The following is a 17,212-nucleotide window of genomic DNA, read 5'->3' as shown; positions in this document are numbered from 1 at the left end:
AATTCACTTTTTTCAAACCCCTCCTGCAAGCAGGCAGCTGGGCCACCCACCAGCATCATTGTTTCCCCATGCCCTTGGCAGCAACCAAAAAAAAGCCTCTCCCTGGCCAAGCAATTGCTTCCGCCTTAACCTGATGGGGCCCAGAAGAGCTGTAAACCAGCCCTTTGGAGTCAAGACAACTCACCAGGCTCTTTCCCCACCACAGTCACACTGACAAACTTGGCAGCATGGGGCTGGAAGCACTTACCGAGGCAGACTCTGATGAGTCCTCATCTTCTGCTTCCTCCCGACTGTCCTCGATCTCTTCCATCACCTCAGCCTTGGCCTCGGCCACCAGCTCACGCAGGGCCCGGTTGCTGGTCACCTTGCTGACAAAGGGATGCTGAAAAGCCAAGCACAATGCACACACGTGAGGTGGCCAAAAAATGGACCTCGGGAGCTGGCAGCTGAGCAAGGACATGGGGACAGCAATGGCAGGGACCACTTCCTGCTCTAGAACAGCTGCAAAGACCTAAGGAGCTGGATCTTGGCAGTGTGACCAGGCTTAACCCCCCTCAGATGAATTTACAGGTATGTGCTGCACATATGAGTGAGACCAAAATGGAGCACAACAGCAAGGTCAAGTGCTAGTTCTACACACAGATGCTCTGCAAAGCTGCTTCATGTCAACAACCCCCAAACAAGAGCACCAACTCCATTTAAAAAAGGAAGTCTCCTTGCAGAGATGTCCTCCCCCTCACAGTAGGCAGGCTGAGCTCTGGGGTGCAGGTCTGAGCCTGCAGAGTGCCACCAGGAGCAGGGCAAGAACTGGTCTGTGGGATCCCTGGGTCCAAACAGAGCACTGGGGAAAGTTTTATTGAAATTGGGCTCAAATTGCTCAGTGCACACAGAAGGGTGTTTGTGTTGAACTTCAGCAAAAGGCCCGGGAGTCCCTCAAGTTTGCAGAGCACGTTGCATGCTCCCTCCTTCCACACCACCCTCTGGTAACAGTCAGGAAGCATGAAGCCAGTACACCAGTGCTGCAGAGCCAGAGCACCCGCAGGCAGTGGGGAACAGCATCTTCCAGGTTTTTGGTATTATTTTGGAAAGGGGTAGGAGGCAAGGAAAGGAGTTGAACTTCAAACTGGGATAACCAGGTACAATCCAAACTGGCTGCCATGTGGGCATTGTTAGGCAATGCCAGCCATTTCTATTCCAGCTGGTGTCCATAGGGGCTCTGTAGTTTGCTCCAAAGGGACCACTGCTGTCACTTTTTGGAGCATTTTACCTTAAGGAGGATCAGGCCATAAGGACACAGGTGGCTGGGACACTAGCAGACCCAGACACCAGCCCCAGCCCCGGGGCTGGTCCCTACCTCCAGCAGCTGGGCAGCACTGGGCCGGGTCTCCGGGTTCTTGTCCAGCGCTGTCTTCAGGAAGTCTCTGAACTCCAGGGACCTTTAAACACAGTCGTGGGTGAGAAGCCCATAAAAGGCTTTGAACACCACAGAGGTCTGCTCCATCTCGTTGCAGGCTGTGTCCTAGTTTGCAACTGGCTGTAATCACCGTTTCACTCCCAGCATGGGAAAGCCAGGGCTCACTCATTCTGATTATTTGTAAGAGAATCAGCAACGTGGCCATGTGAGGGACTAGATTTTACCTTACCTATGACAGCAACAGACAGCAGGACTGAGTGCCAGCCACTGTGCCCCAGGGCCAAAGTAGGGAGTTAGGAGAGGACACCAGCAGTTATGCTCCAAAGGAAGCCCATGGCTGGATATGCTTGCGAACAAGGATGCTCCAGGACCCATCCCCACAGCCGCAGTGTGAAAGGACAGCTGCAAAGGAGCAGGAACCCCATAGGAGGGCACCCTCAGCCTGCAAAGCACAGCTCTGAGATGTGAAGCACCTCCCTGATCCAGTAGTTCTGGCTTCTGATCTGCTCCAGAGGAAGCGCTCCCACCCTGCCTGCTGGGTTTTTCAGCTGGGTCCTGCTGCCTGAACTGCAGTAACAACACCTGTGACTCCAGTGCTATCCCAGTAATTTGCTGCTGGCAATCATGCCGTGGCCTTTATAATGGTTATAATAAATAAACTGTTTGGATTTTTTAGACACAGAGGAGGTGTTTCAGACTTCAGGAAAGAAGTCTCTAAGCTCTTGGCCATCTCCAGGTTTAAAGGAAAATCTGCCTTTCATGCAAAACCGGGATGTTTTGAAAACAGCCAAGGGATCACCCTGGATCAGCAGGGCTGTGGGTGGGCAGCAGCTCCCCCTGTGCTGCCTGCTCACTGTCAGCCCTCAGCCAGCAGGGCTCTCGGGGCCCCCAGCACACAGCTGGACTGAGAAACCTACACTGGTTCTCAAATTAAACAGTACTGCTATAAAAGACCATTTTTCTCCTCTCTTGCAATACTACATAAGTTGGGAGATGAGCCCTTCAGGCTTTGCTGCCCAAACCCCCTCACCATTTGGAAGGGCAGCTGAGCGTGGGGGGGTCAGACTTGGCAATCTGGGGGGCTCAATCTGGGCCATTTCGATTAGCGTGATCCCCAGGGACCAGATGTCAGCCTTGTAGTCGTACGGAGTGTCCTTCATGGTCTCGCACATCACCACCTCCGGGGCCATCCTGCAAGGGGCAGAGCAAGGAGCAGGGATGGCAGGGCTGACAGGCTCTGCTGCCGCACGCGTCAGCCTTGCAGCAGCAATTAAATGCTTTAAATAAGCCACAGCACTGCACAAAAAGAAGTCATTCCTCCCGGCTCTGGGTTTCAGAAGAAGTAGCATCTTTTCTAAGGGGTCCAACCCCCTCCCTCTTCCGCAGACCAGCCAGACAGCCCGTGGAAACCCCCAGGACATTGACATCTGGCGCGGATGTTGCTCCAGACAATAAATTAATCCTCGCTGATTCCATTCCTTCAGCAAGTCGGGTGATTTAGAGATTGCATTTCTGGAATGGCGAGTCGTTCCCATGTGCTTGGAGCTGCTTCAAAGCCCACCCCCCCCCCGGCTGCGGGGAGCAGGGAGCGCACACACGCGAGCGCACGTGTGTCCCTTGCTCCTCCAAGCCTGGAGCGTGGTAGCCCCTCAGCCAGCTCAGGGCACCTGGACACTGGGCAATGCTCCCACACCACTGAGGCTGCTCACAGCTCCCTTCAGGCCAGGGAAACCCTTGCACATGTGGACACTGGCCCAGGCTGCTTTTTTAAATCCTCCCATCCATGCTTGGTAAGGCCCTATGGTCCAACACATCCCAAAAGCCATCAGCGTCTGATGCAAGCCTGGTATCAGAGGAGTGACACTCCTCATTAACACAGGATCTCTTAGCAAGCAGGTCACTCACCAGTAAGGGGTCCCAATGAAGGAGTCTCGCTTCTGCAAGGTTTTCATGTTCTTGGCAGACACTCCAAAGTCAGCTGCAAAGAGCAGTAACATTAGATGCTGTAGGAAAACTGAGAGGCTGCTCTGCATTAGCACAGTTGGCTGAAATGCAGATTTAAAAGCAAGCACACATTTAAGGCAATAACATGATACAACGCGCTGTTTCCTCTAAACTGAGCATCAGAAATTAAATTTGCTTTTGGGCACATAACCACCAGGGACCCTCCCCTTCCATGTGCTGTAAGAGAGGGGCATAACAAGCCACCCCTGCTGTAACCCAAACCCTACACATCTAGAGGCAAGTCGAGATCTTTTCCACAAACAAACCAAAGCAGATTACTTTCAGTAGTGCTATTTCATAGCAAAAAGCCTCATTTTGTAACAGAAAAAAATAAAGTGCTGTTATATTTTTTCTCTTCCCTTCATCCCCATGCAAAACAACTACTGTGTATTTCCCTGATTCTATCCCTTCTGTAGAAAGCTGCTGAAGTCAACCCAATGCAAATCAAATTGGTAAGACCTGCAGAGGCTTGTGAGCCCACTCCAGGTCAGTCTGCTCTCTGAGATGGACCTGATGGCCTCCAGAGTAGTTATGATCCATCTGCACTCCAGGCTCAGGGTGTTCCTGACTGTGGGTCATCCTTGGCCCAAGCCAGCAGAGCGTTTCTTATGTCAGAGTAGACCTCATGGTCATATGAAGGTTTTAATCTTCCCAGGCTAGCTGGTTTCCATCATCCCAAGACCCATCCCAAGTCTGTCCCATAGCTGCCAGCACCCCTCATCAGGGTCCAAAAAGAAATCTGCACCATTCTGATCAGGCCCTACATACAAAGCTGCCTTGTCATCCCCCAGCAGGTAGGTGGATGCCAACTTAAGCCCACAGCAAGTTGGCAAAGCAACCCCTTTGGCAAAACTTGCCCTGTCACCACCAGAGTTGCTCTGGAGATAAGACAAATTCTTCCAGCTCCTAGCCCTGCCAACTGGCACCCCTCACAGGATGCTCAGCAGGCCAGAAAGCATTAAAAAAAAGTTCAAAGAGGGATTAAACAAATTCACAAAAGGGAACTCCATCAAGGGCCTGAGCACGGCTGCAGCCTGGGGAGTCCTGGTGCCCAGCTGGAGCCAAAGCACAGCACACAGCTCGATGGTAGGTTTGGTCTCCCATGAAACAACATGAAGTCTCCCCCCATCTTCTTCTGCCTGAACTCATTGGCCAGAAGGCAAGTAGCTAATGTCCCACAGGCAGGGCAGAAGGCAGAGAGCATCCCTCAATGCCTCCCACGCTTGGGTGTAGCTGAACTCTACAACCCAGCTCCCAGCAGCCCATGGCTGTCCTTAGCAGAGTGTGAAATGGTCCCAAGCAGCACCAACACCCGTGGCCACTCTCCCGACCAGCTCACCCAAGTGAGAACCCACCACGCTCCTGCACCAGGTGGCTCACCAAGCTTGATGTCCCCATCCTGGGTGAGGAGCACATTGCCCGCCTTCAGGTCACGGTGGATGATCTTCTTGCTGTGGAGGTACTGGAGAGCTTCCAACATCTGGCGGCAAATCACTTGGATCTGGGGCTCAGTCAGGCCCCGGTCCAGCTCTGCAGGGAGGGAGAGAGGGTTAAACAGGACAGGGATGAGAGTGATGTTCCACCTGCACAGCAGAAAGGCACAGGCTACCCAGTGGGCCATTTAAAAACCACTATCCATGCATCAAAGCACCAGGAGATCAATGCAAATCAGCCTGTTAAGTTAATTTATTCCTGAGGCAGCACGTGCAGCCCAATGCCCACCAGCCTGGAGCTGCTGGTTTACAGGTCCCTCCTGGGGACACATGGCTGAGCTACTGCCACAGGGATAGTGGATGAGGGGAATGAGGAGGGGGAGAGAGGCACACTTGTGACAGGGGTCTGAGCTGTACACACGTGCCCTGCAGACAAGCTGGGTCTCACCTGGTGCAGGGATGATGCTGCAGAGAGGGAGCTCTCACCCCAGGGAACTACTCCTGCTGCAGAGGGGCAGCCTGGCCCCTGTACATCAGGAGGGACAGACCACCTCCCAAAGCAACAAGCAATAAAATCCTCAACAGCATTACCCCCACCCACTGCTCTGAGTTGGTTTTTCAGGTAGCACCAGGTACCAACACACCAGCTCATACCTCGCTGCCTGTTGCTATTTCTGAAAGCTGCAGGGACACAGGACCACCAGCACAACCTCCCTGCTGAGCTCTGCCCAGCCACCTTCACTGTCCAAGGCAGCTTTCCAAGGCAATGGCTCTGCAAACCATCAAACCTCCAGATGGTTAGCATCATCTGAGCTGCCTCCCTCTGCAAGCCCCTTGTAGTGCAGATCCCCCCTCCAATGGCCCAAACTGCACAGCCAGGATGGAAGCTGATGGATGGACCCCAGCAAGTGGGACAGATGCTGATTCACAGCAAGAACCTTAACCAGGTGCTGGGGGATGGTGGGTCAGCCACTGTGTTATTTGTCCTCTTCCACATCAAAGTCCACCTTGTTCTGGGGGAAGATGATGATTTTCACTCTCCCCAGAGCACCTGGCAAAAGTGAGGTGCAGCAAGCCACAGGTTGTGTACAAAGGACTTCAAAAGTTTCTGGTGGGGATGGGGAAGTGGAATAGGCAGCATCCAGTAACTGTGAATATACCAATGCTGGCAGCACTTCGAAGCTGTGACCCCAGCTCCTCCTGCCCCTCACCTCAGGGGTGACAGCACTCCAGCCACTTGCTCACAATGTTCTAAACCACCCACTTTCAAGAAGATCCCTAATGGAGGCCCAAGTTCTAGGGGCTGAAGCAAAATTGTAAGTTTGAGTCCTTACTTTCCTGGGAAATAAAAAAAAAAAAGAGAGGCCTTTGGAAAGATCAGAGCTGAAAGGGAGTAACCCCAAGGAGACGCTGGTCTGTCCCAGGGGCTCCAGGCAAGAAGTCGTCAGAAAACTGTGTTTACCTCATGGAGTGGGTGTCACCCACCTGGGGTCTGTGCAGCCCCAGCACAGGGGGCTGTGGCAGCAGCAAGGGCGTTTTTGGGGAACACCCACATGGTCCCAGTCCCAGTTGCTCTATGTGGAAGGGAGGAGTTAACACGGGGAAGATTCCTGGAATTACTGCAAAGTGCAGTTTATTCAGAAACTGGTGCCTCCCCAAATGACCGATACCATACGGAGAAGTCAGCAAGGAGATCCTGGGAGATTCATCATGACAGGCACCCAGATTAAACATCTCAGCCCCGTCTTTCCCGGGAAGCTGTGGGAACAGATCCCAAGCACTCGGTTCCTCTGGCAGATAAATATTTAAAGCCATTTTTCCCCTCCAACCAGACTCTCTCTTCTCCCCATGCCTTGTGATCTGCTGATCCCAGCAGCATTTAAATCACAAAAGGACATGAAAGTAGCTCAAGAAATGTCCTGGGGCTGCCACACCTTCTGCTCTGCGTATGAAAATAGGCAAACTCATGGGAGAGACACGGTAGCTGGAGAAGCTGGGGCACCCACGTCTGCTGTCTGTCCAAAGGTTGCCCCTGAAAAGGTGCCAGAAGGCTGGAAATGCCCAGCGGGCATCGCCCTGAGCAGGAGAAGAGCCCGGCCCGCTGCACTCACCCAGCATGGTGGCATCCACAGCCCCGCCCGGGCAGAACTCGATCATGATCTGGGGAGAGCAGAGAGAGAGGCAATAGTTAGGCCCATGTCTCACCACGCAAAGCCCACCAGGTGGGGGAGATGATGCAAAGCACCGGGATTTGCTTCCCCACGTGGCAAAGCTGCCTTTTTGGGGATGCAGAGGCTGCGGTGCTTCCCAGGACACAGCCCCAGGCATCCCCAGCAGGAGCCAGCACCCCAGGGACAGATCCTGCTCGCAGCAGCTCCTCGGGAGGGAGCATCCCCTGTGCTGTGACATCCCCAGCAGCTGTGCTTGGCCTCACGCCCCATACCTGGACGCCCACCCCGAGCAAGCAGCTTCAGCTCCTGCTTCCTCTCTGTTTACATCTTTTCCCACTGCATTTTGGAGCGAGGGCTGCTCCAGAGAGCAGCCTTGCCAACAGGATGAGATAGCTGTCATAGCTGGGAGCTGACGTGGCTGGGAGAAATCAGGCAGGATTTTCTTTGGCAGTTGAGAGGCAGGGAGGGCTGTTGGGTCTTTCATTTTTTTTTTCTACCTTTTTTTTTTTTTTTTCCCCCTGTCACATTGCTCAGTAGTTCATTGCTCTCTTGATTCTGAGCAACTTGAGGGGAAAATAAGTGAATAAAGAGGTTGGCTACATTGACCAGGGACGTGCATAAAGTCCTGACAGTCAACCCCACACCCACCCACCTGGTCCTTCTGCTCCCACTCTGGGTGGGCAGCATCCACAGGGTGGGCCTTTCCCTGGCAATTTGGGGATGTGGGTCCTGTTCCCTCTCACTGCTGCACAGGCTCAGCCAGAGCTGTTCCCAGGGGGCCTCAGTTCCAACCACAGCTCCCTGCTCCCCTTCAGGGCAGATGCGGCTGCTCAGATAAACAGATTAAAATTTCAAGCAGCCAGGGGTTATGAGGGACAAGAGCTGCTTCACCTCCCCAGCAAGCTCTTCTTCTCCTTGTTGAGGCAACACAGGGCAACATACTGCAGAGGTGAAATGCCAGAGTTTATTTTGAGGACAAGGACTGAGGCAGTGTTTACCAGCACAGCTCTCTAAGCCCTTCAAGTGGAGGTCATGTTATGAAACACTGCCCTAAGCACTGGACCAGGAGCTGAGGGGAGAAGGTTCAAGCTCCTTCTTTCCCATGGTTTAATCCTGCAGCTCCACCCCAGGCATCCCCAGCAGGAGCCAGCACCCCAGGGACAGATCCTGCTCGCAGCAGCTCCTCGGGAGGGAGCATCCCCTGTGCTGTGACATCCCCAGCAGCTGTGCTTGGCCTCACGCCCCATACCTGGACGCCCACCCCGAGCAAGCAGCTTCAGCTCCTGCTTCCTCTCTGTTTACATCTTTTCCCACTGCATTTTGGAGCGAGGGCTGCTCCAGAGAGCAGCCTTGCCAACAGGATGAGATAGCTGTCATAGCTGGGAGCTGACGTGGCTGGGAGAAATCAGGCAGGATTTTCTTTGGCAGTTGAGAGGCAGGGAGGGCTGTTGGGTCTTTCATTTTTTTTTTCTACCTTTTTTTTTTTTTTTCCCCTGTCACATTGCTCAGTAGTTCATTGCTCTCTTGATTCTGAGCAACTTGAGGGGAAAATAAGTGAATAAAGAGGTTGGCTACATTGACCAGGGACGTGCATAAAGTCCTGACAGTCAACCCCACACCCACCCACCTGGTCCTTCTGCTCCCACTCTGGGTGGGCAGCATCCACAGGGTGGGCCTTTCCCTGGCAATTTGGGGATGTGGGTCCTGTTCCCTCTCACTGCTGCACAGGCTCAGCCAGAGCTGTTCCCAGGGGGCCTCAGTTCCAACCACAGCTCCCTGCTCCCCTTCAGGGCAGATGCGGCTGCTCAGATAAACAGATTAAAATTTCAAGCAGCCAGGGGTTATGAGGGACAAGAGCTGCTTCACCTCCCCAGCAAGCTCTTCTTCTCCTTGTTGAGGCAACACAGGGCAACATACTGCAGAGGTGAAATGCCAGAGTTTATTTTGAGGACAAGGACTGAGGCAGTGTTTACCAGCACAGCTCTCTAAGCCCTTCAAGTGGAGGTCATGTTATGAAACACTGCCCTAAGCACTGGACCAGGAGCTGAGGGGAGAAGGTTCAAGCTCCTTCTTTCCCATGGTTTAATCCTGCAGCTCCAGGAGAGCCACATCTACCCTTTTGCCCTGCACTTCCTATATGTGGAGAAGGCAAATGCTATTATGGACCTGGACTGAGGTAGAAGACAAAAATTCTTTGTTTTGGAGAAGGGGGAGCAGGATCAGGTGCTGGGATTCAGCAAACCTTGAATTGCTCTGCAAGAATGTGCCCAGGTCCAAGAGTCAGAAGGGAGACACTGCTGGGAAAATAAACCCAGCCAGGAGGCCCATTTCAACCTATTATTTTTATACTGTTCCTCATCATGTTCATCAGAGCAGACAACACCATCAGCAGATACCAGCCCTTTCTGATCTCTATAGACACCAAAGTGCCAGAAGCAAACCCCAAACAAGCCAACCTGCCACATGGGAGGGCAAGGGCTTCCCCTTGCTCTGCAGGGCTGAGCAGACACACAGCGCCCTGCTGGCACAGTCAGCCTGGTGAGGGAATCTCCACACAATTGTACAATGATCCTACCTGTGGCACCTGCCCTCTGCCAGGCCATCCAACCTGTCACTAGCCCAGACCAGCCAAGAGCAGGCAAACACAGGCTGCAGTACTGGAGCCCAGGGCACTGGGGTTGCGGCCACTGCAAAAGGACAATGTAAACCAGATCCAACATCCCTGATCCCTGAATATATTGCAGCCTTGCACTCTGCTCTGGCTGGCAGATACCTGCCTGCACAAACGAGTCTGTCTTATCACTGAATGACAGCCCAGGTTTTGTTTGTCTGTCATGAACAATCCTTGCCTGCTCCTGCCAAAGCAGGTGCCTTAGGAACTCACCTAACCAAAGAGAGAGGTCTCCAGGCTCAAGCAACAGCCTCCTTTATGTTCAATCAGTAGAGAAGGTCTGATGAAAAGCTTGTCTCTGCTACCAGGCTCAGCTCTTGAATCTAAACAGTCCCAAAATGTCAAACAACTCAGTCCCAATCAGCTGCTAACATGGCCCTTGCCATCCAGGAGAGCTGGGTGCTTTCACTACTGAAGCTCAGCAAGCAGCTTTGCAGCTTTTGCCTCTGTATGTCCCAACTAAATGAAGTTCCCTGGCATCTCACACAGCTCCTCTTACACAGCCTGCAGAACGAGAAACATAATTTTAATTTTGAGGGGGTTGACACACAGAAAGCAGCTGGCTGGGTGACAGCCACAGCCACCAGAGCCCTGGGAACCCAGCGTGGTTCCCACTGCCCAAGGCAGATGCAGTGCTGAGGTTTCCTATCAGGGCCACAGCCAAAACGTGCTCTGGTTACACACAATGAGCTTTTAAATGGGGAAGGGCCAAGCACAACACACTCTACTCTGGATCTGTGTGGGATGCATCTAACCTCACCAAGTGTCATTTGGGTTTGCAGTCTAGCAATGAGAAAGTTAGGGAAATCAGCCCATCTGAACCAGCATGGCCGTGTATGTTTATGCAGGCACAGCAGGCTGCAAGCCAGGCACTGGGAATAAGGGAAACATGAAAAACTTAAAAATATGTATTTTCAACAAGGGCAGAGTTGCCAAAAAATAATGACGGGTGTGGCCAGATAGTCTGAACATCCAAAAACCTAATGGGCTCATTTCAGCCCAGAAAACCGGATTTAAATAAATGCAACTGGCAATCCCAGAGCTCATTCACCATGCACACTTCCTTCCAGGAGCAGGGCCAGCCTGAAAAACATTTCACCATTGAAGAAGGTAGGAAGGCAGGCCCGGTGGCAGCAGCACACAGATGTCTCTGTGTGAGCTGGAGGGTGCAGGAAGCTCATGGAGAGCGGAGGCTGCACAGGCACCATCCTCAGGCCCACAGTGGGGAGGGGGGTGGTCAGACAGTTGCTAACACCCCAAAGTGGGCAGCCTGTGCTCTGGCTATCATGAGGAACGAGCTGGGAGGATTTTAGAAAAGAATTGTTGACAAGAGCCTGTGTATCTGTGCAGCCAGGAGGCTGGTGGTGGACCCAAGGGCTGCTTAGGGTCCATCTCTGCTTAGGACTGTTTCCATGTGCTTTGACAGATGGGCTGTCCCAAACACAGCTGGAGCAGTAACCACTCCAGTGACAGGGACAGTCTCAGTGTTGTACCAGGCTGCTGCCTGTACCATGCTCAGCTGGCCCCAGCAACCCCCTCGTGACCCGCAAGACCTGGGACCCAGCACAGGGCTCTCTGTGGAATCACAGCAGCACCACATAACAGGCACACCCAGTCCCAAAAAAAGCTCCTGCAGTCCTGTGAACCAAAGGTATGAGATCTGTGGGGGTCTCTGCTCCAATGCTGACATCCTGAAAGTGGTGTCTTCACATCCATTAGAGACAGGGGGAGCACCCAGACCTCCTCCTAGCCCAGGGTCTGGGCAAGGGGGCTCTGAGCACCTTCTGCAGGGTCTGCAGCCTGGAACGGGGCTGGAGCAAACATCCTGTTTATAACAATTTCCTCCACACAAGAAATCCAGGGACTTCCTTGCCAAAGGCTGCCCAGCCCCTCTGCTGCTCTGGGCTCCCAGGGGACATACACAGCAGCAACCAGAGCTCTGCTTCCTGCTGCCCCCTCAAAACTGTTATAAATCCTAGGGATTATGAACTATTGGCATTTTTGTTTTCAGTCCACAGGTAGCTGCAACCACACCTTGCATGGCAGCTGCCACCCCTGAGCTGTCAGCCTCCCAGCACAGCCAGAGCCCTGAGGTCTCAGCTCCAACACCACGGCCAAAAGACCCAGCAAACATGCTGGGCTCCTTCACAGCTCAACAGGGACACACAAGATGCACACACAGGAACAGATCTGGGCAACTGGCTTCTAGAACCCATTCTCACTGCCCCTCAAACCTCTGGACCACAATTTGAGCACTGTTATTTAAGAAAAATTAAATGAGCCCTTTTCTCCTATTCCTTTAATGAAACAGAATCTGCATGCAGAAGCCACACAGCCTTTCCCTTTCAAGAAACTTCTGCTCAGGCAAAATGAAATTTAAATTTTAAAGCAGAAGTCCACTCAAGTTAAAGAGCTTTGCTGGTGACCTTGATTTTTCCTGTGGCTCATTCTGATCTTGCCCTCAGGCACAGCAAGACCTGGAAACCTTTTATAGTCCAGGTGGGAATGGGGCATGCAGAGGGGGCTGGGGCCCTTTTCTGGGCTGCTCAAATAATACATAATTGCCTGGGAGGAGGGGAAATAGGGTCCAGTGAGCCTGTGGCTGCCCAGGAGAATAAATATACATACATAAGTATGAAACAGCTATGGCTTAAATTAAGAGCTCTTAAATACACAGGTCTTCAAGTTGTACCAGATCAAGGGGCACCACACATTATGAAAAAGCATTATCTGGCTTTGCAGCTCAGGACAGCAGATTGGACACTGCAGCAGGAGAACCCCTCCAGCACCTTACAGCAGGCAAGGGCCAGAGGGTCACCAGACCAGAAAACAAAGCGAGGATGCATCACAGCCCGGTGCAGTTTCTGGGTCTGACAAACCAGAAGTGGCACCTCCTGGCCACGTACTGAAGTTCTGATTACTCCTCCCGCCTTGGGCAGGACTGGTCCTACCTCCTGGGTGTGCTCAAGCTCTTAGAACTTTCTACAACATTAAAAAAAAAAAACACCAAAAACTAAACACAACACACACACACAAAGAAGAATAAAAAAGCTTATCTTGAAAGGTATTTTTACCAAACTGCACAGTCACCGAGGGTGGAACAGCTGATGTCCCTGAACTGAGGTTTGCAATGGAAGCCCAATTAAGAGGGGAAGACACACCCTCAGCCCAACTTTTACTCATCTGATTGGCATGTCAGAGGGCAGGGGCCCACGGACTGTTCCCTCTGCAGCAGGGCTGGCAAAATGCCTCTTCCAGTCAGAAAGGGAGAGGGGTGGGGGGGTAAAAAAGCCATCAGCTGGGAAAGCTGGGGGCAGCTCATCTCAGCAGTGCTGGCCCTGGGCAGCCAGGCTTCCCCATGAGCACTGGGAGGCCAGCAGGTCCAGTTAGGACAGAGGAGCCCCTGGCTGGCAGCCCAGTCGCTCTCAAGTCACTGGAGGTAGCGGGTGCCTTCGGGCTCTTCCTGTGACCTTGTTGCTTTTGCTTTTGCAGTGGCACGTTGAATAGCCCACCTGCTTTTGGAGTCACTGTGGTGCTCCAGAGCACCCAGGCTATTACTGCATGAGGTCATGCCATAACCACCCAGCCACCTCCCTTCCCACTAAGCCCTGAGCATCAGAGGGCACAGAGGTTGCGTGTGTCCCCCGGACCCATCTGCCCTCAGATCCACCCTGCCTGGCCCAGAAACTGTTTCAAAACTGAAGTACTTCAGCAATTTCCTCTCCTAATCTGCAGCAGAGGGTTTCATTTTGTTTGTTTAAGCAGCTGCCCACCACAGGGGAGAAGATAACCCACAGCATCCTGCTGCTGCAGCCTCCATCGCCCACGCGCAGCCTCGTAGCTCTGCCACATTCGTGGGGCAACTTAGAGGCATCCTTGTCACCCACAGCAGAAAGGACCCTTGTATTGGCATGGAGGGACAGGGGAGAGCAGAGAAGCAAACGTGGTAAACTCTGCTCCATTTATGGACTGAGCTGCTGAAGGGAAATGCTTTCCAGGTTGCCTCCTTGCCAGCCATCACGCCTGCTCCTCCTCCCCGCTCTCCAGGATGCTGAGTTGGCACAAAGACCCTGAAGGGGATGTTGTCATTAGCAGTGGTCACTTCCAACTCTGAGTTCTCCAAGTTCAAGTAGGGCATGGAGAAGGAACAGGGTGTGCCACAGCTGTCCTCAGCCACGCTCCCCATCAGAGGTTTTGATCCTTCCCCACGAAGAGCTGCCATTGCAGGCAGGGCACAGCAGGAGGAGAGTGGCAGGTCCCTTGGGCCCCATGCACAGAGAGAGGGGCAGGAGGCAGGAGCTGGGGCAGGGGTGCCTGTGTGGGTACAGAGGAGAGCAGGGCTTTCTCGGTCGGGCTCTTCCTGTGACCTTGTTGCTTTTGCTTTTGCAGTGGCACGTTGAATAGCCCACCTGCTTTTGGAGTCACTGTGGTGCTCCAGAGCACCCAGGCTATTACTGCATGAGGTCATGCCATAACCACCCAGCCACCTCCCTTCCCACTAAGCCCTGAGCATCAGAGGGCACAGAGGTTGCGTGTGTCCCCCGGACCCATCTGCCCTCAGATCCACCCTGCCTGGCCCAGAAACTGTTTCAAAACTGAAGTACTTCAGCAATTTCCTCTCCTAATCTGCAGCAGAGGGTTTCATTTTGTTTGTTTAAGCAGCTGCCCACCACAGGGGAGAAGATAACCCACAGCATCCTGCTGCTGCAGCCTCCATCGCCCACGCGCAGCCTCGTAGCTCTGCCACATTCGTGGGGCAACTTAGAGGCATCCTTGTCACCCACAGCAGAAAGGACCCTTGTATTAGCATGGAGGGACAGGGGAGAGCAGAGAAGCAAACGTGGTAAACTCTGCTCCATTTATGGACTGAGCTGCTGAAGGGAAATGCTTTCCAGGTTGCCTCCTTGCCAGCCATCACGCCTGCTCCTCCTCCCCGCTCTCCAGGATGCTGAGTTGGCACAAAGACCCTGAAGGGGATGTTGTCATTAGCAGTGGTCACTTCCAACTCTGAGTTCTCCAAGTTCAAGTAGGGCATGGAGAAGGAACAGGGTGTGCCACAGCTGTCCTCAGCCACGCTCCCCATCAGAGGTTTTGATCCTTCCCCACGAAGAGCTGCCATTGCAGGCAGGGCACAGCAGGAGGAGAGTGGCAGGTCCCTTGGGCCCCATGCACAGAGAGAGGGGCAGGAGGCAGGAGCTGGGGCAGGGGTGCCTGTGTGGGTACAGAGGAGAGCAGGGCTTTCCCGGCATCGCCCACCCGCCTACAGGAAGAGCAGAAGAAAAGCAGCAAACAGCAACTGCTCCTGTGACTCAGAGGCAGTGCGGTGCCGGGGCAGAAATCCTTCACATTCAGCAAAAAAGCAACAAAGGGACAGAAAAAGGAGCCTGAGTGAACTGGGGGCCCTGGCTGCCTGTCAGCACCCCTGGTGCTGCAGAGAGAGATGAAGGGTGGGTGAGGAGGATGGTGCAGAACAAGTAACAGGGACTGTCACCTACAAAACCCCAACAGCCCCCCACGATGAGCCCCAGCTTGGAGGAGTGAAAGGACCCCTCTTGTTCTGGGGTACGGGAGGAAAAGGGGAAAGAAACCCCTCATGGTGACTTCTACAAGGCTGCTTTTTAGGCCACAGCAAGACAGCCAGAGCTGCTCTGCTGTAAGGGGATTGCCCAAAGGGGGAAGTCAGGATCCTCTCCCCACCGCAGCGGAACCGGTGGCCGGGAGGCGAGAAGGCAGCCGGGGCGGCACTCGGAGGCAGCGGCACCTCGGGCGAAAACCACCGGGCCTGCCCCACTGCCTGGATTTCCACAGACACGTTGAGTAACACCCGCTGCCTGTGCAGCTGCAGAGCCCTTCCCTCTGCAGCCCCCGCACTGCCCCTCCCAGGGGCACAAACAGGGCCCCACAGCTCGGTCCCTCCCGCAGCACACGGGGACTCGCACCCCCGCTGGCAGCACAGGAGGAGCCCACCTTGGGAACAGTACCCTCTGTGTGCACCTCCAACCCACCCAGAGCGTTTCCCGGCTTCGGAGGGGGACAGAGTGTCCCTTCAGCAGATGGAACCCCGGCAGGAGCGGGGTGGCTGGGGGCCCCTCATGCAGCCCTCGCCGGCACCTGGAGCACGGGGTGACTCGCCAGCACCAGGAAATGGTCTAGACCTCTCCATCTGAGACAGGGCATGGAGAAGTCATGGCCAGGCAGGTCTCTCCTCCCAGCCTTTGGATCATGCACTATGGACTAGACGGGCTCCTTCCCGAGCCCTGCAGGAGCAGTGGGAAGCTGAGGGCCCAGACAGTCTCTAGGGCTTTTGGTCTTGATGCAGAGGCAGAGGAGACTGAACAATTCCAGGAAAGCATCTTTCTGCAGACCTCAGTCCTGGTTCTGGAAGAGCAGAAAGTTTCCTGTCCTGTTGCCAGTGATGGTCATCCATCAGCTGCTGAGCACCAGCTTCCCCATCCCATTCATCAACACCAAGTCACCCAGCAGCTTGCTGGTGGCCATCCCACACTACTGCTCAGCCCCGTAATATACACACTGTGAAAAATAAAGGACAGAGGCAACAGTTAGCTCAGATCACTAGCTCTGCATGTTGCTGTAGCACTGAGAACTTGGACAAGGTCAGGAACATCTGAAGGGGGGGCCAAGATCTGCACAAAACCTGTGGAGAGGATGCCCCCACTCCGGAAACCCGGCTGCAGTGAATACAAAGTGCAACACAAAGAATATAGGTGGCCATTTGTCCAAAATCTGCCTGGATAAATCACAGATCTGGACCTCAAGCTCCATCCTGAGACCACTGTGTGCCAGAGGCACAGAAACAAAGTCCAGTCCCGCATGCAGACCAGCCACCTGGGACACAGGCAACAACTTCCATGCATATCCTGGGACACCAGCACTGCCTCTGCAGCCCAGCTATGACCTGGACACACAGAGAGGCTGATGCTCTCCCCATGAACATCTTGAACATCTCCCCATGTGTCTGTCAGGGCTTTCACCTACACTGGGTGCCTCTGAACACCCAGGCACAGGGTGAATAGCCACCCCCTGTGGCTCTGTCCCCTGTCCTTCCGAGCCTATCACGTCTCTGGGGCTGATGGGCTGAGCCCATCCTCACATCTCCAGCAAAAACTCTGGACACACTTCTACCTCCACAGGATGAGAAGGGGGCTTCAGCTTCTGAGTGACACAAACCCCAGAGGACAGAGCTGTTCCTCACTGATGGAAAGAACGCAGCGATATATTTAGGCACAGAAACTGCCTTTAGTCACGGTCAAGGGGCACGTCCTTTGTTCCCTCTGTTTGACATCTGCCCCCAAGTTCTGGTGCTGAAGAGCCAAGCTATGCTGTCCTGTTGGCTGCAAGTGGAGGCGAGACAAGCAGTGCTGGATCAGCTCCTCTTTTTCCCCCATAGCATAGGGTCCTGAAGGACCACAGGGGCTGGCTTTAGGGAGCACCACCTTGGTTTTTAAATACCACTGGGTCAGATCGACTCTCTCCTTTAAAAACCAAGGGCTGTGCTGAC

At 53.7% G+C, this 17,212-nt stretch overlaps 1 protein-coding gene across 1 annotated transcript in view; it reads right to left on the bottom strand.

Annotated features, from left to right (window-relative positions):
- STK10 (serine/threonine kinase 10) overlaps window positions 1-17,212 on the bottom strand; it is a 50,659-nt gene that overhangs the window by 9,330 nt on the left and 24,117 nt on the right. Inside the window, 7 exon segments of the mRNA XM_010002073.1 lie at window positions 248-382; window positions 1,355-1,436; window positions 2,445-2,490; window positions 2,493-2,605; window positions 3,320-3,392; window positions 4,799-4,948; window positions 6,963-7,011. Of these exon segments, the coding sequence (XP_010000375.1) occupies window positions 248-382; window positions 1,355-1,436; window positions 2,445-2,490; window positions 2,493-2,605; window positions 3,320-3,392; window positions 4,799-4,948; window positions 6,963-7,011 (648 nt within the window).

Source organism: Chaetura pelagica, unplaced genomic scaffold (genome assembly GCF_000747805.2).
Source record: "Chaetura pelagica isolate M959 unplaced genomic scaffold, ChaPel_1.0 scaffold356, whole genome shotgun sequence".
Lineage (NCBI taxonomy): Eukaryota > Metazoa > Chordata > Aves > Apodiformes > Apodidae > Chaetura > Chaetura pelagica.
Note: the sequence above shows the minus strand (reverse complement) of the source record. Positions and strands in the feature narration are given on the sequence as shown.